This window comes from Lutra lutra, chromosome 9 (assembly GCF_902655055.1).
Source record: "Lutra lutra chromosome 9, mLutLut1.2, whole genome shotgun sequence".
Taxonomy (NCBI): Eukaryota; Metazoa; Chordata; class Mammalia; order Carnivora; family Mustelidae; genus Lutra; species Lutra lutra.
Window position 1 is genome coordinate 50450559 of NC_062286.1, and position 20947 is coordinate 50471505.

The window sequence follows — 20947 nt, forward strand, 5'->3', positions numbered from 1 at the left end:
CTACATCAACAGTAGTTTGCATAAGTTAGTCTTGGTTACCATCTAAAATATTTTTAAATGTTCTTTACATGAAAATTTATGTTGTATTTTTAAACCTCTAGGGGCTTTATCTATTTTTCTAAGTCAGTTAATTGTACTTTTAAAGAAAGTATTTTGTATCTACTTTTGTAACTTCATCAGAATAAAATATATTAAAAGAAATGACTGGTTAAAGTATGTGCCTCAACACTTTCTTTTAAAGATTTTATTTTTATTTATTTATTTTAAAGATTTTATTTATTTAAAGATTTTATTTATTTATTAGAACTCTTTTTTAAAGATTTTATTTATTTGAGAGGGAGAGTGTACGTGCATATTCCCCTGAGTGAGGGGGGACGGACAGCGGGGGAGGGAGAGAGGCAAGTGGACTCCACACTGGCTGGATCTCATGACCCTGAGACTAGGACCAGAGCCCAAATCAAATCACACACAAAACCGGCTGAGCCACCTAGGCGCCCCTCACACTTACTTCTATTTAAATGTGAAACAAAGTTTTTGCTTCTATAGAAGGTTGTCTTTGGTTATCATTTAGTAGCTAAAATGTCTCCTTAACTTTTAGAGGAAAGGGAAGTCCTGAAATAAATATTCCAGGGTCCCACCCCCAAGAAAGAAACTAGGCCTATGATTATAGTGGCTAAAACCCACCCCAGACAAAAAAATTAGTAGTCTCCTACATTAACCAACCTGATCTCTTTTTCCATATTCCTGGTTGTGGACTGAGAAAAGGGAAGAGGAGAGAATGGACTCATGATTTTCTGACCTTGAACTGAGTGCTCATCATATCTATAAAACACCGCCCACCCCAAACAGCCAGTTTTTGTTCCTGTAGGAGAAAGAGTTATTTTTGGAGGTCTGAATTATAAGTACCTTATTTTAATGCAAAATAACAATGATAGAATTGTTTTGAGCGTTTGATTAGAGTTAAAATTTAGAAGTTAATATAGCTAAATAATATGAGTTAATACTCCTATTTTGTATAAGATATAAATACACTCTTACTCAGTTTTGGATTTTTTTGTTGTTGTTACATTTCAATAATAGGGTTAAAATCGCTCACAAAAATGTAAGGATGTCTAATGTCTAAGTTTGAAAGCTCTTTTAAACTTTATAAATGAGTAGTAGAATAACCCAAATAATCTTTGGGAGGGCCAGAGTCAGGCTTCTAATCTACACAGCCAGAACAGTCTGAACCCTGTCTTGGGCCCTCTAGCCAATAACTCATTGCTGAAGGGCTTGGAATGGACACCACGGCCTGCACCATTATTGTTGGCCACTAGATGTCAGTCTCTGGGTCAGCACCTCCCAAAAGCCAGATGCATCAGCCCTGACCGAAATAAAGAATTTTACCTAAAACTCTTCCTTTCCTGTGTCTTCCTAAAAAAAAAAAAAAAAAAAAAAAAAAAAAATATATATATATATATATATATATATATATACACACATACATACATACATACATGGGTAACAAAAATAAAGAAAAATACAACAAAAACATGGGCGCCTCAGATTTGGTAGATCCTAGGTCACATACCTCTGTTCTGGCTGCTACAGAGGCTGGGCAACTTGCTGGATTTTACATGGAGGTTTAGGGTTCACAGCAAAATTCATGCTCGATATTCAAAAAACTTGGACTGGCTCCTTCCCTGAACTTTTTGTTCTCGCTCTGCGAAAAGATAAGGGAGTTGGCACTAGAATGTCAGTTTCTGGGCACACTGTTCAACTGACGTTTCTTTGTAGCGTATTTGCTAAGTGAAGGAAGTCAGTTATTGATTCAGATTCTGGTCAGGTTCTTTGATGAGTGCTTTGAATACCACTTCTTTAGGGGACCTGCCTGTTCAGGGGAGTCCTTCAGCGGGTTGTCTTATTTAATCCTTATGGCCACCTGCGAAGGGGGCAGTAACAGAGATATGTTAAGAATTTTCCAATGTTTTTCAGAAGGTGGCACAGATGCTCTGACTTCAAATAGCTAGTTCATAGTGAGACCAGCGTTTTCCTCTGGGATGCATCTGGAAAATTCTGTGTGCTGATGAGTGCCAGGAGGTTCTATAAAACAAAATGACTGCAATTTATACCTATGAGGTAAAAAAAAAAAAAAAAAAAAAGTATCCAAAGAGATCCTCCTGAAGGAGTTTTTTTGCAGTTAGCTCAGACATAAATATGAGTGACCATGGACCCATATAAGCGAAGATAAGAGAATCTCAAGTTCAGAGCAAAAAAAGGAAAATGCAGAAGGGATAGATCCATTTCCTGGGACTAAAGCTACTATACTTTTCAATCATAACAAAACTGGCCTTTTATTTGCTTCTATCATAAAAAGTTACACTTGAAATATTAAGTTGAAACTAATTTGGAAGCCCAGAATTGCTGAGATTGTTCTGTAAATCCTTTCCTAAAAAGGTTCAAATTCACACTCTGGAGCTAGAATGGCTAAACCACTTTTCAGCAATGTGCAGTAATCCTAGTGTGTGCACTTTTTGTTCTATTCCAGGCTGGGCAGCTGACAACTAAATCTAGAGCCTGGGATGGAGGTCAGGGATCTCTGGGAAAAACACACCCACGTAAATTGGTAGAGTTCTCCAATTGCCATATGTGCAATCAAAGTTCTGCACAAGTTGTGGGCCCCTAAGTTTACTGTGAGGCAATCAGAGGTGGCTGCCTGGAGAAGACAAGGCTTGAGTTGGCTTAGAAGATGGGTAACCACATAAGCAAGCTTGTAACATAGATGGCACAAGGAGGCACCAGCCGTCCAATATTACTGAAGGATGGATGTCAGCTGGACAGGTAGGTAGGGGTTAAATCATATGAAAAACTTGGGTTTTTGCCAGTAGGTGATGAAGGGTTAGAAGGATTTTCGATAAGCAAATAATGGACAGGTTTTCACTTCAGATGGCTCTGACAGCAGTGTGAAGATGGGAGGGGGAGGATACTAGGGCAGAGTGTCAGTCCAAAATAACTAATAATGTAAGCCATCGTGAAATTAGGAAGAAGAGAAAGGTTGAAGATAAGCAAAAGTACCGATTTTCACCAAAAGAGGAATTCGTCCAATACAAATCAGTGAGTTTAACGTGGGTGCCTTACAAGTAACAAACCCACTAACCAACTAAAATGACTTTAGTGCTTATTTCTGGCACCCTACAGTGTCCAGCATCTGTCTCCCAACAACTTCTGGATCTACTTCATTTCTAAACGGGTGCTGAGCACATGATTACAAAGATGGCAGCTGGTGGCAAAGGACCATTTCTCTTCCTTAGTGCCAGACGAGTCTCTAGAGCAACTGTCACTGGGCCGGCTCAGATCATTGACCAACCCAAACCAATCGGTGCCTGATGGGCCATGACCTGGGTCATATGACCACTCTCAGGGTAGGAGAGGTCAACCTCCTCTGAACCTTGGTGGTGTGAGGAGCGAAAGGTGGTTCACTACTACACAATGGGTAAAATATTTTTGGTAGTTTTAATTACTCCTGAGAAGAAAAATAAAAAGTTAGCAAATTATCCCTAATCCCACCGGCCATGATGTTTAAGGAATGAAGCAAAAAAATGTGAGAGAGGTTACTAGAGTAATCCAAAGGAGAAATTATGAGACCCAAAACAGAAGTCACTCAGTACTGGAACGAATAAGCATATATCTAGGTGATCACTATAAGGGCAACTGTAGGCCTGTCCCACGTGTGGATGAACATACTGAACATGGTGACTGCACAGGCCGGAATGCAATAGCAAGAACTGGGGAAGTCTGCAGGGTTTACCAGACTGCCAAAATATACAGCCTGAGAGAGAAAGGGCATATACTCTCTGAGAGAGAACAGGTCTTGAGGTCTGTGTGAATCAGTCCAGAGATGGGGCAGCCTGGCTGGATAATCGTACCTGTCCTCGAGCCAGCAGCTTCCACTACATTCTCAGGACTCCACGGTCTGTGGCTCCAGTCTACTTCTCTGCAGGCACCTTAAACTCAGGCAAAACCCAAACCGAGTTTGTTGGCCCCTTTCACGACAAACCTCGCCTTCCTCAGCCTCGCCACCCAGTCAAGTCACTCCGTTCCCTTCCCCTCCCAAGTATCCAGATCCACTCCTCCATCCCTGCTGTCCCAGCTGTCGCTGAGACCTCACATCTCACCCGGACCATCGCGGCAGCCCCAGAACTTCTGTCCTCATCTCGTTCAGGCCTCCTACAGTCCCTCCTCTTCGCAGGAGCCCGAAAGATCTTTCTAAAACGCAAATCTGAAAACGACTCCCCTGCTTTAAGTCCCTCCACGGCCCCCCTGTTCTGGAGGGAGAAACCCACACTCCCCAGTTTGGAAGCCAGGTTGCCGGCGGTGGGGATGGGAAGGGAGATGTCCTTCCTAGGGCGAGAGGGGCATTGGCGTGTGGGCAACTCAGATCGGAGGGCCGAGAACCCCAGGCGTCCCCTGGCTGGGCAAGAAGAGCCCGATGGTGAACGACCCCTGGAGGCTGGCGGAGCTCGGCGCGGACCGGGCCGGGCAGACTCGCGAGCAGGCGGAGCAGCAAGTTCCGAGGAGGCAGGGGCGAGGACCGGGCGGGAGCTGAAGCCGGGCGGCTCGCGACCTCCGGGCGGCAGGGGGCGGCCTCGCCCACCGCGGCGGCGGCTTCCGGCCCCCGGCTCTGCGCCTCTCAGGGGAAGCGGCGACCTCGGGCGCCGGGCCGCGTCGGCCGGGCATGGCGGCGTGGAGCCCGGCCGTGGTGGCGCCGCTGCTCCGCGGGATACGCGGGGTGAGCGCGGGCGGGGCCGGGCTGTGGTTCCCGGGCGGGAGCTGCGGAGGGACCGCGGGGCCGGTCGAGGCTGGAGGACGGGCTCGCGGAGAGCTCGGCGCCGGGCCTGGGGCCCTCCCCTTCTCTTCTCTCATTCATTCCTCGTGGGTTATGTCCTTCCGTGGGCCCGGGCGGCGGGGCTCCGAGAAGTGTCAGGCCCCGGCGCGCGCTGGCGGAGCTGCCGAGCCGGTGGAGGTGGGGGCGAGGGGAACAGACACGGAAACAGTTGTGATCTGGGCGCGGAGAGAGCGGTGTGGACGTACCGAGCCGGAGACCCGGCAGTCCCAGCTCGCGGTCCTGGCGTGCCTGCCGGAGAGTGCGACGGTCTGGGCTTTGGGCAAGTCCTCCCAGCCTCTGGGACCTTCACCTTCTCCAAGCCCCACACGCCCTGAGTAAAAGCCCAGCAGAGGGCACTCGTCACGCGCTCTCCGAATTTTCTCTCCTCCCTGATTATACCTTCCTCGCTTCATCCACTTTGCTCTCCCGTTCTTCCTTCCCTCCTGCCGCTCTTGAACCTGCCTCCGCCAAGTATGAAGAGCTGGTGACTCTCCGCGCGGACAGTCGGGGTTCTAGGGATTTTGTCAGTAGATTGCTCGTGTAAAGGCCGCTGCCTGCAGATCAGCTAAAATGGAGGAAAGACCTCCCAAGGAATCAGCAATGTTAAGTACCCTCAGCCCTTAGCGATTACTGCTTCTGCCTGCCACCTGGTTACCCTCTGCCCTTGCCCGTCCAGTGCTCTGTCCTCAGAAGAGGCTCCATCTTACCCCCTCCTCCAGCCCAGTCTTAGGCCCACAACATCAAGTTTCTGTCCCTTGATCTCACTCCAGACCATTTTTCTTTTCTTTTCTTTTTTTTTTTTTTTTTGTTTGAATTTCTTTGACAGAGAGAGAGAGATCACAAGTAGGCAGAGAGGCAGGCAGAGAAAGAGGGGGAAGCAGGGTCCCTGCTGAGCAGAGACCCCGATGTGGGGCTCTATCCCAGGACCCGGAGATCACGACCTGAACCGAAGGCAGCGGCTTAACCCACTGAGCCACCCAGGCGCCCCCCCCAGACCATTTTTCTGACCTGCATTTCAGCTGTCTGCTGGAACGGCAACTTCTTTGTAGGTGCGAGCAGTCATGCCCTGCGTGCTGCGCTCATTCTGCTTGTTCATTTGTTCATTCGTTCAGCCATCCATCACCCAAGTCTCCTGGAGGGCCTGTCCCGGCGCAGCTTTGGAAGGCTGCAGTACCAGGGTAGACTCCGTCTTGGCCTTTGAACCAGCTGGTGAAAGAGCCAGTGCACAGATCATTTTAAAGAAGGTGCTTCGGGGGCACAGGTGGCTTGGTCAGGGGTTCAGCTCTTGGTATCAGCTCATTTCTTGAACTCAGGGTGGTGAGTTCAAGCCCTGTGTTGGGCTCCACAGTGGGTGTGGAGCCTACTTAAAAAAGAAGAAGAAGGTGCTTTGAGAGTCTCTACCACAGGACCCTGCTCTAGGCCTTCAGGAACGGCCTGAGGACAGGTGGGACTAAAGGCTGAAGGGATGGTACGTTCAGCACCAGCACAGATGAACAGCACTCCTGTGTCCCACCCACCGTCCCCCTCCAGTCCCCAGCCCAGTCTACTCGTTTGTAATAATACCTCTCATCTGGGCTAGCTTCAAAAGGCACTGTTTTGTGCAGGTGACTTTGGCACCAAGAGGCCTAATAAACTCCAAAATCTTTAGCTGGACATTCAAGGCCTGCCAAGCTTTCTTGTCAGTCTCCCTTTCAGCATGTGCTTAGCCCAGTCAAAGGGCTGCAGATCTGGTTTTTTGTTCTTCATCCCATAAGGTTGGAGACGTCCCCCTCAGAAGCACTGGCTCCCTATGGTACCCACTGGGGGCAAGGGGAGTGTTGTTACCAATGGTAAATAATCTAATATTTCTCCTTCAGGTAATTTAGTAGAATTCTGCTACTTCTCCCCAATAAGAATTGGTACATGTCACAGAGTGTAGCTGGCTTACTGAGCAGTAGGTCACAAGGCCACATCCCGCTGGAGGGTGTGAAATGTGAATCAGACCTAAGGCACAGGTGGCGTCTGGTTTCAGCAGTGTGTGGTCGGTGGCATGCTGGCCTGGGAGGCACATCTGAGGCGGGTTGCCCAGGCTCTGGCTCCCCATCTCACCAGTGAACCTAACCTTAGCCCTTGCTTTAGTCCCCCTGTTTCTTTGCCTCCAAAACTGACATCATGATGGTGTCTCTCTCACAGTGTTATCATGAGGGATTCAAAGATCTGTTGAGTTGTCTTGTGTCTGGAGTCAAAGTATAATTTACAGTTCCACTCCCTATCTCCACTAACTCCCCAAAAAGCTTATTCTGGGTCTTAGGGAGCGTCAGTGGGCATGCGATGCCACACAGTGCCTGGGATGGAGCCCATGGCCGAGCTGTTTGGGGGCCTGGGCCCTGGCTGGCAGGGCAGTGGCGGGAGGCCTGCACCGTGGCCTGGCCTGGCCTGGGGGGTGCCATCGTCTTGCTGGGCGATGACTCTTCTCTGTTCTTTGGCAGCTTCCTCTTCACTGTGCCCAGCGGATGTTTGCCTCGCAAACTGAGGGGGAACTCAAAGTGACCCAAATACTCAAAGAAAAGTTTCCTGGAGCTACAGCTATCAAAGTCACTGACATTTCAGGTGAGGTTTTTCTGTCCTCTTTTCCAGGGGGATTTTGCCCTCTGCAGGGGGCAGGGGGCTGGGCAGAGCACACTCACCATCAGCGGCTTCTCAATACGTGTGACTTTTGGACAGATGGAATTCAGCCTCTCTCAGCTGATGGCGTGGAGGTGGGAACGTGAAAGCGTCAGAGGGAAACTGTGTGGGGATAAGGCCCGGCTGGGAGGACTTGTGGCTGTTAGCCTGGCCTGGGTTGGATGAGGTCCCTCTCAGTGACTCTGGGGCTCAGGTCCACAGTCTTTAATTTGATGTGAAGATGAACATTGCTTTACTTTCTCCACATTTTTCTGGAAGGTGAGCTGGAGCAGACCTCAGAAGGATTTTATCCTTTTGAAAATAACTCCCTTACTTTCCTCACGAGGAGCCGAGCCCAGAAAGGCCAGAGAACCTGCCCAGGCCCTCCCAGGGAGGAGGTGGCAGAACTGGAACCAGCACCAGGACACAGGGGGACACAGGCAGACTCTGTCCTCAGTCCAGTTGCCAGCCCCAGGCGCCTCAGAAATTCAGACTGGCTGCATGTTAGGCACAGGCTGGGGAGGTGAGTTCTGCACCCACAGGCCAGGAGGACAGGACCTTTGCCCAGTCACACATGTGGAACAGCTCAGCAAGGACAGTTAGTTGGGCGTGCAGGTACATGCCCACATGTATCTTTGGCATCATGCATTGCCATGAGGGCTCACTGCTTCTCTGAGAACCTAACCTCTGCAAGCATTGGGAGAAAGTTTAGAAAGTAGTTTTTATGGGAAACTATAGACAAATTTATCAATCCAAAGACCCGTTGTTAGGGGAGGTCAGGAGGGCCCCCTCTGTGATGTCCCAGCTCTGAGGCCTTGACCTTCCTAGTCCTACACCTGCCCCAGGCCTGGGGTCAGGCAGAGCTGGAACTTGACCTTTGGTCTGGGTCTGCCTCACCCTGGATGGAGTGTGGAAAGGGAATCAAGGCCAGGAAGCTTGGTTAAGCAAAGCTCGTATTCCTGGTATGCATAAAGCCTGCTGAGTAACTTGCACTTCTCACAAACTGGCTGGGTGCTCCGAGCACAGGGAACGTGTTGTCTCTTGCACACATTGGTTCATGCTAGAACAGCACACTTCATCGGTCATCGGCATGAGCTCCCCAGCCATGTGGATGCAGGTGGATGTGTCCACCACAGGGTCTGCCTTGACAGCTCTACCAGAAAGCTATTGCTGCCCCATGGAAGCCCAGAATGAGACCCTTGAGGCTGCTCACAGACCAGGAGGGCCTAAAGAGAGCCCCGTGCAGGGGCGCCTGGGTGCAGTTGGTGAAGCATCTGCCTTTAGCTCAGGTCCTGACCTCAGGATCCTGGGAGCCCCATGTTGGGCTCCCAGCTCAGCAGGGAGCCTGCTTCTCCCTCTCCCTCTGCTGCTCCCCCTGCTTGTGCTCTCTCTCTGTCTTTCTGTCAAATAAGTAAATCTTTAAAAAGAGAGAGAGACCCACACAGCTCCATGGCCACCATGTCTGTGACCTCCACTATCCTGCTGTGTCCCTTTCTCCTGCTTCCATTACTGTCTTTTCTTTGCATTAGTATTATACAGGTTTTTTCAAAACAAACTTTAGTGTGTTTTTGCATTTTTAAAAAGACTGATTGCCGGGGCACCTAGGTGTCTCAGTGGGTTAAAGCCTCTGCCTTCGGCTTGGGTCATGATCCCGGTGGTCCTGGGATCGAGCCCCAAATCAGGCTCTCTGCTCGGCAGGGAGCCTGCTTCCTCCTCCTCTCTGCCTGCCTCTCTGCCTACTTGTGATCTCTGTCTGTCAAATAAATAAACTTAAAAATCTTAAAAAAAAAAAAAACAAAACTGATTGCCGCTCCTTTGGAAGGCTGAACAAGGAAATTCGGCCTCTCCCATCCCTCTTCCATGGGGTTTCTTGGCCTGTCAACAAAAACACAAGGCAAACTGACATTTCCTAGGCCTTCCATGCTCTGTGCTGTCTCTTCCGTGCCCCACAGGCATAACCCTGGGCGAGTGCATCTGGCTTGCAAAAGGAAGAGCACATTTTGGACCGAGGTGGCCCCGCAGGGAGCATGTGGTCCAGTCGTCAGCCGTGAGGTTTTTCTCACCATGTTAGCAACTTTGTGCTGAATAAGAATATTCAGACCTTCTTTGGATCGTACGGTACTTTGAGGACATATGGGATGGTGGCTGCCGTAAGCTAATAATTGAAACACTTTGAGTCATGTTTATTTCAGGAGGCTGTGGGGCGATGTATGAAATCCGGATCGAGTCAGAAGAATTTAAGGAGAAGAGAACTGTCCAGCAGCACCAGATGGTAAATCAGGTCAGTAGAAGCAACACGGCTCTGTTGCCATTGGTCCCCAGTGTCCTGAAAGAGCCTGACGAGCAGGGATGATATTTTAACTGTCAGCCCAAGGAAAGAATAAGGCTCATGCAGGCAGCATTCAAGACCTGAGAAAAATATAATATGGAACTTATCAGGAATCAGACTGTGGGCAAATAGGAATTTTATTCAGAATTGAAAACAAGCCACCCAATAGTTATTTTGCATTTTCTTCTTTATTTCTTTGTATAATGCTACCAATGTTTACCGTATATATTTGTAAACATACAGGTACTAAAAAACAGATGTTTTTGTAGATTTGAAGATTTTTTTTTTTTTTTTTTTTTTTTTTTTTTTTTTTTAGCGTCCCTTTGGATTCCTTTACAGATGTGTAAATTGAGGCACGGCATGATTGAGAATTGCTCCACCTGCCCCAGACCCAGGGACAGGATATTGGGGGTCTGGAACATCAGATTTAACCAGACTAAGGTCCAACTTATTCAATGATCTGTGCTTATTTTACTTGGAATTTATGCCAGGCTGGGCCCCTGGCCTGTATCTGCAAAGTCACCCCCCGCAGCAGGTGTGTCTGACATTATTCTGGAAGGTGTTGCACATTGGGAGCTAGCTAGTTTCATTTTTGTCCAGCACAGCTCTGGTCATGAGAATCCCTCCGTGGCCCCTTGTGTCTCTAGTTCAGATGTCCCAGACTGCTGTTCCAGGCCTTTCCCCACCCTTCTCCGAACGAAGCCTCCCTTGGCCCCTGCCCGTTGTTCTGTCTGTGGCTCTGGACCTTCGCCCAGATCAGCCCTCCTGCCTGGGTGCCCTTGCTCTCTGGCACCCAGCTCAAAATGCTGCCCCCGCCGCCTGCCTGGCAGGGAATGGATGTCCCTGCCCCCTCCTCCAGCGTTCTCTGCCTCTCATCCTAGATACGTATGTCCCTGCTGACTGTCCCTTGGCCCCATCATCCCTCTGTGGGCTGTTCCCTTTTGGATCCATCTTTGACTTCCTCACGGAGCCCAGTCTTTCACGTGCACGTGGGCACCTACGGCCATATGGTGTGCTGCGGACCTGCTGGGGCGTCTGGGGTGGGAGGGCTACTCTGCTCCCCGCAAGTGCTTCTAGTCCTGTGTGATCTCAGGTGTGGGAGCGGAGGCAAGACAGGGAGGCCCTGACGGGCCCAAATCATTCCCAACCGGTAGGACTTTGGGTTTTGTCCCCAGAACTCCCCTGGCTGCCTGGTGTGCCTGGGCTGCTAGGGGCACTGTGAATTTGAGCCCATCCCCTGGGCTGGGGCTGCCGTTGCAAGAGGTTACGGATGCTGGTTCTGGAGTCTGTCTGCCTGCACTACACATGTGGGCTGTGCTGCTTTCTAGCTTTGTGCCCTTGAGCAACTTACTAAACCTCCCTGTGCCTTGGTTTCCTAATCTGTCACCAAGGAGAGAAACAATACTTTCCTCAAAAGGCTGTTTTGCAGATTAGTGGTAGAGCACACGTGTGGCACTGCAAACGTGGACAGCTCGTAGCCCTTGGTAAACATCAGCGGCCGTCACCATTGTCATCCTTGTCCACAGCGTTGCGCGGAGCCTGTGCCGTGTCTGGGCGGAAGGCAGCCATTCCCTGGGTTGGGGGCAATGTCCCCTCATCATTGTGGGCTCAGGGCTTCCTCTGGACGCCTGCAGCACTCGGACTTCCCCCGGCACCCTCGGAGCGGAAGAGCCCTGCGTGCTGACTGGCGGGGCCCTAGGAAGCCGAGCTCACATGGGCCAGCCCTGGGTCTGTTCTGTCCACTCTGTGTCCCCACACCTGACCGCTGGCCCCTAAAGGAGCTCAACCGGTCTTTGTGGAGCATTTGCAGACAGTAAGGAGAGCTGGCCTGGTGTGGTTATTGGCTTATAGACAACGGAAACGTTTGGTGGCTGCACGCGCTCCCGTTTCAGAGAACACCCCTGCTGGCCCTAGTGCGCTCGTCACCCCGGGCACCCCAGCAGCCATGCTTGGCACCCCCAAGCACTGCCGGCTGCCATTGCAAGCCCCTCGGGCAGGCCATGTGGATCCACAGCCAGGAGCCCGCTGAGCCGGAGCCTGACCCTGGGCGGGGGCCCTCATTAACCACAGCAAGCTGCTAGGGCTCCGGTACACATGCCTCAAGGGATTTGTGCACTCCTGGGCCTTTTCCAAGGATTGCATTTGCAGGTGTTGGCCATGGGGGAGTCCGTGGGAGCAACAGAAGGCAACGTCTTTAAGAGCAAGTCATTTGGCCTGCAGCGGGGCTGAGCTGGACCCAGAGTTTGCTGCCCGCCTCTTTGAGGTGTTGGGAATCACGGTTCCCAGGGGCTGTCATGGAGGAGGAGGCCGGCCTAGCAATGGAGTGAAGGAGAGGGGAGCAGACTCCACAGCCTGGCTTCTGCTCCGTGGGTGCCGAGTCAGCAGCTTTGGGAGGATGATGGTTGGTCCCTCTGGATGCCCAGGCATGTCTGGTGGGGTCCTGGTGGCCCTGGGCTGGGTTGAAGCTTTCCTCATTGATCTTGCTTAGTCACCCTAATAGAACAAGACTTTCAGGCCCCAAAGACCCTGAAAAGGCCACCTGGTCCATCTGTTACTGGAATCCACTACTGTCAGACAGTCGCTGCCTGATACCCCAGGGACAGGGCATCCCCGCTATCACGACTCACACCTGCTCCACCCTCAGCAGGAACATGCCGCTCCTCGGGGACCTGCCGACGCATAGCCTGGCCTCTTTCAGCTCCCGGGGTTCATCAGCCTTCTCTTCTGGAATAGTCACTGGTTTCGACTTTGGGCCAGGCCCCAGGGTTGCCATCCATCCTATTCCCATGCTGGGAAATAGCCACAGGGAGAGAAGTGAGCACTGAGTTCCCTTTTGTGTTGGAGGAAGCTGGCTCCTTCCTGGCTGTCTGCTTCACAGCAGGACCCAAGCCTCAGTGTGCAAAGATCTCAGGAGGTGTTGGCCACACGTGCCCAGCCTCGTGATGTATATGGAAGGCATTCAGGCAGTACCAGTCCTCTTCCCTGCTCTGGCCTCTTTGCTGTCTGTTGCCTCTTCACCTGCTACTGGAGGGTGCCTCCACCCATGCCTCCCGCCCGCCCCAGCGCCCTACAGCGGTGCCCTGATGGCCCAGGGAGTCCAGACCCACTCTCCTCTCTGTGGTCGGCCTCCGTCTCTCGCTGCCTGCTCCTGACTCACAGCCAGGTCTCCTCCCCATGAATTGTGACAGGTTCCCAGCCTTCCCTCCCGGGCTTGGTGGGTGGCCTCTCTGCCTGTCCCACTCCCGGCTGCCCCGCTCCACGAACAGACAAGGCAGGCTGACCCCCTCCCATGAACACCCACAGCAGTGCTCGTGGCCTCAGGGTCCGGCAGCACCTGTCACTGTCCGCCGTGTCCATTTTCTGTGCCCTTGTATTATTTCCCTTTATCTTTTTCATCCTTTTCCCATGGCTTTTGCACCTGTGACCCCAGCACAATAGCAGGCGCTGAGAAATGTTTACCCAAACAGAATCTTATAAATTGTGGGCCTATGGCTAAGTCACTTCCCTACCAGGACCTCAACTGTGAAGTGACCCACATGACCTTTAAGGCCCTCTGTAGCTGGGAGATACTGTGACCTGGGTGACCTTGGAAGCCTGCAGGAGAGCTGGAAGAAGGCACTGGGAGGGCTAAGTACACAGGGCATGAGGGGATCAAGGCCTTCCTTGTAAAGGGTGGCTGGGCCCACGCCTAGCCAAGGGGGCTTTAAGGATTGTGGCCCTGGCGACAGCCCAAACACAGGCATGGGGACAGCCTTTAGGGGGCATTCTGTGTGCAGAAAGCAGAGAGCTTGTGGCCCGGGGAGCTGTGTTCCTTTCCCCGCCCGCCCTTCCCCCTGACCCATGACATGAGGCTTCTTTCCCAGGGCATTTCTGTTGTCTGCAGAGTTGAGGGTGTTGCAGGTGAATAGGGAGAGGGTCGGGCAGTTCTCTGGTGCCCAGCACACAGCAGCTCCTGGCATCAGGGCTGGACAGGAGCCCCAGGGGAATGAGGAGTGGCCAGAACATCAGCTTCTCATCCTAATTCTGTTCCTCTCTTGCTGAGTATAAATGGGGGCTAGATTCTGTTTCTTTTTTTTAATCAAAGAAAGGGATAGGACTGGAGTGTCTGTCTCTAAGGATCCTTCGCCCTATAAACCTATCTACATGTGTTAGGAATTTTTTTTTGTTGTTGTAAGGTAGCAAAAGCAAACAAAGGGAATTAGCTGGCCCATGTAATTAAATTACCTAGTTCTGTGGCATATCTAGATTCAGGGTCTTAAGCAAGTTCTTTTGCTTGTTCTTTTTCATGTTCTCTCTCTCCCCCTCTCTGTGCTTTTGGCTTCTGAGTGTTGGCCTCATTTTCTCCTACTGGAGATGGGCTTTCTCTGTTTGCTGGAGAACAGGGCCCCCAGCATTGTTCAAGGATAGTGACCCAACAGACAAGGCTCCACACGGAAAAATCCCAGCAGAGGTTCTGATTGGCCCAGTTTGGGTCATGTGTCACCCCTGGACCAATCAGGTTGGGCCAGAGGCACACGGCTACCCATATCCCTGGCAAATTGGTAGGCCCACCAGCAGTACACAGTTAAGACCTCCGGTGGCTAGTGGAGAAGGGGAAGTGTAGACCAACGTGTCTGACATGCTACCATGTGTGTTATTAAAAGGTAGCAGGGTGGATATGTATTCATATTAGCTTAAACATGCATTTTGCAATCATTGCAAAGACACAAGAAATTGACACCATTTCTCTCATTTGGGGACAGAGGTGGGAATGGAGGGTGGTGGAGGGCAGGTGTCGGGGGAAACCTCACTGCATGCCTTTTTTTTTTTTTTTTTTAAGATTTTATTTATTTATTTGACAGAGAGAGAGATCACAAGCAGGCAGAGAGAGGCAGGCAGAGAGAAAGGGGGAAGCAGGCTCCCCGCCGAGCAGAGAGCCTGATGCAGGGCTCGATCCCAGGACCCTGAGATCATGACCTGAGCCGAAGGCAGTGGCTTAATCCACTGAGCCACCCAGGCGCTCCCTTACCGCATGCCTTTCTATAACTTTAGATTTTTGAGCCTCCTTAGACATTAATTTAAAAAAATAAACTATTTTCTATTAAAAAAAAAAGGCAAAACTGCCTAGACAAAGCATGGGCAGGGCCTCCCATGGAGACAGCTGTATACAGATACTCATAGAGACTGCTCAGTGTCAAGTGCAAAACAGTGATGCTCTCCTCCTTGCTTAGGCACTGAAAGAAGAAATCAAAGGGATGCACGGATTGCGGATATTTACCTCCGTCCCCAAACACTGACTGTGCCCTGGCCGCGTAGATGCTGCTGCTCAATGCCTTGGATGAACTTGGCTGACACCATACTTTCCTAGGCATTTGCCAAAAAGTTGCCTATTTTGTTCATAGACATTTCCGTTTTATAATCATAGAAGAATATGTTCTCTATTTAGAGTTTAATTAAAGGCAACAGACAACTGAAACCTTTGAAGAGTCATTGGTGATGCGTCTTGCTCGTCTATTTCAGAGGCATTGTCCTTTGTCCAGAGGCTTCTTGTCCTCGGACAGTCGTGTCCTGCTGCCGTACCCGTGGACAGGAGTGCCAGCTCCTTTTGTCGTGTCAAGGCATTTTCTTGGTTCTTCTCCTCTAGGAAACTGCTATTAAGGTCCCTTAATCTTGCCCAAAAGAAAAGAAAAAAAGAAGAGCAAAAAAAATATCCTTGGGTTTTGCTGTTCCCTTGGTTGAATGCCTGTCTTTTCCTCCCCCTCCAAACTTCTTACAAGAATGATCTTAGACCTTCAATTTCCACTCCCTGAAGTGGACCCTGAAGAGTCTGGTATGTCAGGATCAAGGTCTTTCTCCTGTTTGAAGATCCCCCACCCTCCGCATCTCGGAGGGAGGTGTAGCCTTTCTCCCACAGCAGAAGCAAGAGAGGTCTGCTTTCCCAGCTCCCTTGCCTATGGGCGCAGGTTGGTGGTCTAGACTCACCCATCAGACGGATCTGGACTTTGAATGTGGAGCAAGCGAGCCACGAGGGAGCCTCCATGGCTTGCGGGTCCAGTGTTCTGGCTACTGACAATGACGGAGTCAGTGTCACAGGCTGCTATCTCTGCAGTCCATGGTGGCGGTCGTGGTGTGTGGGTCTGCGGCATGATCTGGGGGCTCTGGTGACAGAGCCTTCCTGTTCCAGCCCAATTTCAGAAGTTGATTCACCAATCTTCCCAGAAATTTTGTGATTGTTCCATGTGCTTTCACTAAATTCTTTATTGTTCACGTCAGTCTGGTCAGTGTCTGTTGCTTGCAACCGAGGAGCCCTGAGGGGTTCACCTGCCCTTCACAGTGGGGCTCTTGCCCCCCAACATCCACTTCCCTCTTGGACTGCTTTCTGAGGCCGTGTCCACAGCCACTCTCAGTCCTCAGTACCCCAGTCACCGTGGTGATGACAGGTTGACCATCTGCTCCTTCCTCAGATGTCTCCTTTGTCTTTCATGGAGCTGCTCTCCAAGGAAACCAGTGGTCACCATCATTTCTGGAGATCCCTAGTATCTCCCTAAGTCATGAAAGTATGTGGTTAAAACAACCTTGGACCTGAGTTTCAGAGCAGCACAAATTTTAAATGTGCTGTTCATACACCATGCCCCCATTTTGGGGTTTAAAAATACTTTCCGTCTCCATAGCATGGGGGTGGGTTTGGTGGCCTGCCAAGGCGGAGCTGCCTTTCACATGGAACAGATTCACCGAGTTGTGTAAGAGCAGAGAAGCCAGGATAAAACAGAACAGAGGATCAGAGACACCACCGAGAGAGTGCCCCAAAGGACAGCTTTTAGGTGGTGTAGTGAGAAAACACTGAAGAATGGAGTCCCAGGGGCCAGAAGAAGGTAGCAGTCAGCAAGGACAGAGAGATCACAGAATTAGACACATGTTGGTTATTCTTGTAGAGCCTACTTGTCCTGAGAGTGGGCTGGACATAGTCATCTGCTTCTAAAGAACAGAATCCAGTAGAAAGGACAAAGGGCCGCTTCAGAGACCACATCATAAAAGGCACTGAGGCCTCCTCCTTGCTCTGTCTCAGGTTGCTCACTCTGGGGGGACGGTAGCTGCCATGTTGTGAGGGCACTCAAGCAGCCTGTGGAGAGGTCCATGTGGGGAACCGAGGCCTCGTACCAACAGCCAACAGCACGGGCCTGCCAATAGCCAGCGGGGAACCAAACCTGTCCAAACAAGAGCAATTTGGGTAAGCCATCTTGGAAGTGGGTCCTCCCAAGTCACAGTCACTGTGAAGCCTTCAGACAACTGTCGCCCCAGCTGACATCTTGACTGCAGCTTGCCAGAACCAGTCTGCTAAGCTACTCCCAATTCTTGCCCAACAGAGACGGGGAGGTAATAAATATTTGTTGTTTAAAGTCACTGAGTTTCACGGTATGTTCCAGAGCAGTAGATAGCTGTGTACACTGGTCCACATGTGTAGTAAGGGCAGGACACTGGGGCATCTCACATACTGAAGGGGAGGTGGAAGGGCCAAACTGCAGGAAAGACGGGAGATGGCTAACCATCAGGAGCCCACGACACCCCTGGGTCTCTGCAGCTCCTGTCTGCTTCTCTCTGCAGATCAGCTTTATTATAGATCTATTTGTTGTGGATTGGCCTTCACCATCTACTCCCAGGGTAGGACTCACTGTCCTGCCCAGAGCTCTTTATTTTTATACTTAATGTCCAAGCCACGAGAAGGGCAGACTTTCCTTCCAAGTTTCAGTCCAAAGAATGCCAGGGAAGGCCTCGGACGGGCCCACCTGGAATCAGGAGCCACCCAGAGTCACGTGACCTGGCAGCCTCTCTTCTGACTCACTGTCAGAGAGGAGGGAAGAGCAACTGCCTCAAAAAGTGGGCAGTTCTGTTCCACAAAGAGGCTGGGGACAAACAATAGGTATTCTTGACCGGAGGGAAAGGTGATGAGGCCTTGCAGGCCTGCTGGGGGTCCAGGGACACCAGGGACACTCTGACTCCTCCTTGGCTTGACCCCAACTCCCCACCCAAGGGGACCCTTCAGGCCCAGAGAAACAGGGCCACATGTCTGTTCCCAAATCTGGCAACAAGAACTTTTTCAAGTGACTCCCCTCCCCTCTCTGCAGCTGATCTCCCTCCAAGATTAAAAGGAAAGTTAGAGGAATCAGAGTTTCTTTTTAGTTGATTAAATAAGAAGAAATTGTTTAATCTGTGTGGCCAGAGTATAACACTGCATCTGACACAGCCAACTCTTAGCCTTCTGATTAAGTGCTACTTGTGGAAATTGCGGAGTGGAGATGGTGCAACTTCTGAGTCAAGTGTCTTTTTGAAAACAGTTTTCCAGTGGAAAATCCAAAGCACCTTGAGGTAAGCGCTCACTGCCTAGAGAAATCAATCTAAGGGACACTGGCCTGTGCATCCCCCACCCCCCCCCAGGCCCATTTGGTCCCAGGGGTTCACGTAGTGACCCTCTCTTCCCTGAGTAGACCACCCAACGAGCAGCCAGGGAACCAGCCTGCAAGGGGACCCGTGGCCACAAAACCCTATGGCCACGAAGCCCCATGCATATCCTGGCAGTGGCAAAGAGCGAAAAAAATTCTCTTTCTTGGGAATTCAAACTGTAAAGAGTGAATGACCCAAGGACCAAGGACAGCGCATGGCTGGTGGAAAGCTGGAGGCAAACAAGGGCACTCAAATCGGGAAATACGGAGAGAATCCATCCAGGAGAAATCGAAGTTAGAAAGATGGCTTGGGAGGGACCAGGCGGGGCACTGGCAAATCTGAGCTGAGCGGAAGCCCACTCTGGGGAATAAAGGCAGTGATTCTCAATCCTGCTGCAAATGAGAACCACCTGGGGTGTCTAAAAATACACCTGGGGCGTTCCGAGGTCCACCAGGCAGAGACCAGGCAGTTAAAGGCAGACGCGAACCGCCCCGCACGCCGAGTCAGGACGGACCCCTACCTCTGCCCCGGCTTTGCTCCCCGAAAGCTGCTGCGCCTGCGTCAGTTCGCCCTGGCGGGGGCGGGGGCGGGGTTGGGGTGGGGGGCGGGGGGAAGGCCCCCACCCTCTAACTCCACGGGGTTAACTGTGGGAGAGCACCCATACCACCTGAGCTGGGGGCGGGCTCTGGGCCCCCACCTGCCCCGGGCGGAATCCGGCCGGTGGAGTTAAAAGGAGCGGCTGCCAGCTGGGAATTTCCTGAGTTTTCCGGAGCAGCACCGCGCGCGGGCGTCGCTACCCTGCGCTCCCTCCAGGCCACAAGGTAGGACGTCCCCACATGCGCCCCCGTGCGTGTCAGAAACCCTAGGCTTGAGTCAGCAGAGTTGTTTCTTACTTGCCACCTAGAGAGCCCTGGGTCGCGCGCTCGGCGTCTTACAGTTCTCCCCTTGGCGAGCGAGCCCGACTCCTGACATCGCTCCTCGCGTTTGCTCCGCCAGCCCGGGGACGGGGGAGGCCGTCGTTAGACGCCGCCTCTCCGGAAACTGCTCCTTTCTTAGGTCGTGGTTAAGATACCTTGACACTGTGCATTTCAAAGAACACTTGAATTTTGTTTTGTTTGAGAAAAATACGATGCTGATTAAGGAGGCAGATGAAAGATGCCAGTTTCTTCAGTCACGTTGACCTTCATTCAAACACGTTGGTTCAGAAGCCCGGCGTCGGTGCGGGTCTCCGGCCGCGGCCAGCCGCCGCCTCCCCGGCGGTCGTGAAAACACAGAGGTCCTCCGAGAGCCGAACAGCCGGCTGAACAACTGGATGAAAGAATAAGAAGTGAGAACAACTCAAGTTCAAGTAAAATGTTAGCTTTTTTAAAGTAAACGGTTTTTAGGACAGTTACATAACCGCGTTTAGAACTATTTTAGATTTACAGAAAAATGGGGAAGACCGTACAGAGCCTGTGCATCCCGTAGCCTTTCCCCTCCTCTTAACAGCCCAGATTAGTGTGGCACATTCGTTACCATTAATGAACCGATACTGATACAGTATTACAAATTAAAGCCCATAGTTTATTCAGATTTCCGTAGCTTTTCCTTAATATCTTGGACCCGGTGTCCCCTCCGCAACTCCACATTACATGTCGTTGTCGGGTCGCCTTTGTCTCTTCTTGGCCCGGACAGTTTCTCAGAATTTCCTTGCATTCAACGACCTTTAAGTTTTTAAATAGCAGTGCATACCAATATATTCTGTGGGGGAAACAATGGGTGTGTTTGAACAGAAAGCAATTTATTATTTTTTTTTAGAGATTTTGTTAATTTATTTGACAGACAGATCACAAGTGGGCAGAGAAGCAGTCAGAGAGGGGCAGGAGGAAGCAGAGTCCCTGCTGAGCAGACAGCCCGATGCGGGGCTTGATCCCAGAACTCTGGGATCATGACCAGAGCCAAAGGCAGAGGCTTTAACCCACTGAGCCACCAGGCGCCCCAAGAAAGCAATTTATTTATTATTATTTTTATTTTTTTGTCATTAAAGACAAGCTCCTGCTTGGGGAACCTGGCTGGTTCAGTTGGAGGAACATATGACTCTTGATCCCTGGGTCGTGAGTTCAAGCCCCATGTTGGGTGTAGAATTACTTAAATAAAATTAAAAAAAAAAAAAAGTCTGAGCTTATTTTATATTCAAGAACTGTGCCTTAGGGGCTCCTGGGTGGCTCAGTGGGTTAAGCCTCTGCCTTCGGCTCAGGTCATAATCTCGGGGTCCTGGGATCCAGACGCACATCGGGCTCTCTGCTCAGCAGGGGGCCTGCCCCCCCTTTCTCTCTGCCTGCCTCTCTGCCTGCTTGTGATCTCTCTCTCTCTCTCTGTGAAATAAATAAATAAAATCTTAAAAAAAAAAAATCTGTGCCTTAGATGCCAACAACATATTCCTCAACCACATATGGTCACAGGAAACATTTTCTTTGAGGGCACCCTGAAACTACAGCCATATTAGTAAACACCTGGGTGTTTAGGGATTTCAGATTTGCAGTGTGTTTCCTCTTCTAGGGAAAATGTTTGGAGTTGAGCCTAGTTTTTTAAGCTTAAAGCACTTTTTGCATAATATTCTCACATCCCTGATTTCATTTGATCATTTAAAAAAAAATTCCAGTATAAATAACTTAGCGTTATATTGGTTCAGGTGTATAATGTAGTGATTCAGT

General features: G+C 50.7%; 1 protein-coding gene across 3 annotated transcripts; it reads left to right on the forward strand.

Moving 5' to 3' along the window:
• Window positions 1-4615: 4615 nt before the first annotated feature.
• On the forward strand, window positions 4616-15291 carry BOLA3 (bolA family member 3). Of its 3 annotated transcripts, none has more exons than XM_047746457.1 (4): window positions 4616-4768; window positions 7333-7453; window positions 9700-9788; window positions 15047-15291. In XM_047746457.1, exons 1-4 carry the CDS (start codon window positions 4715-4717, stop codon window positions 15110-15112), a joined length of 330 nt encoding a protein of 109 aa, XP_047602413.1. In that variant the 5' UTR covers window positions 4616-4714; the 3' UTR covers window positions 15113-15291. The 3 variants fall into 3 exon arrangements, with proteins under 3 accessions (XP_047602413.1, XP_047602414.1, XP_047602412.1); XM_047746456.1 differs by lacking the exon at window positions 4616-4768 and adding an exon at window positions 5911-6108; XM_047746458.1 differs by lacking the exon at window positions 9700-9788.
• Window positions 15292-20947: the final 5656 nt, after the last annotated feature.

Excerpts from the sequence above, each read along its gene's own strand:
- BOLA3 (XM_047746456.1), top strand. The coding sequence starts at position 5,926 with ATGCCCTGCGTGCTGCGCTCATTCTGCTTGTTCATTTGTTCATTCGTT. Across the intron at positions 7,454-9,699 it reads CAAAGTCACTGACATTTCAG|GAGGCTGTGGGGCGATGTAT; the intron begins GTGAGGTTTTTC and ends TGTTTATTTCAG. Across the intron at positions 9,789-15,046 it reads AGCACCAGATGGTAAATCAG|GCACTGAAAGAAGAAATCAA; the intron begins GTCAGTAGAAGC and ends CTCCTTGCTTAG.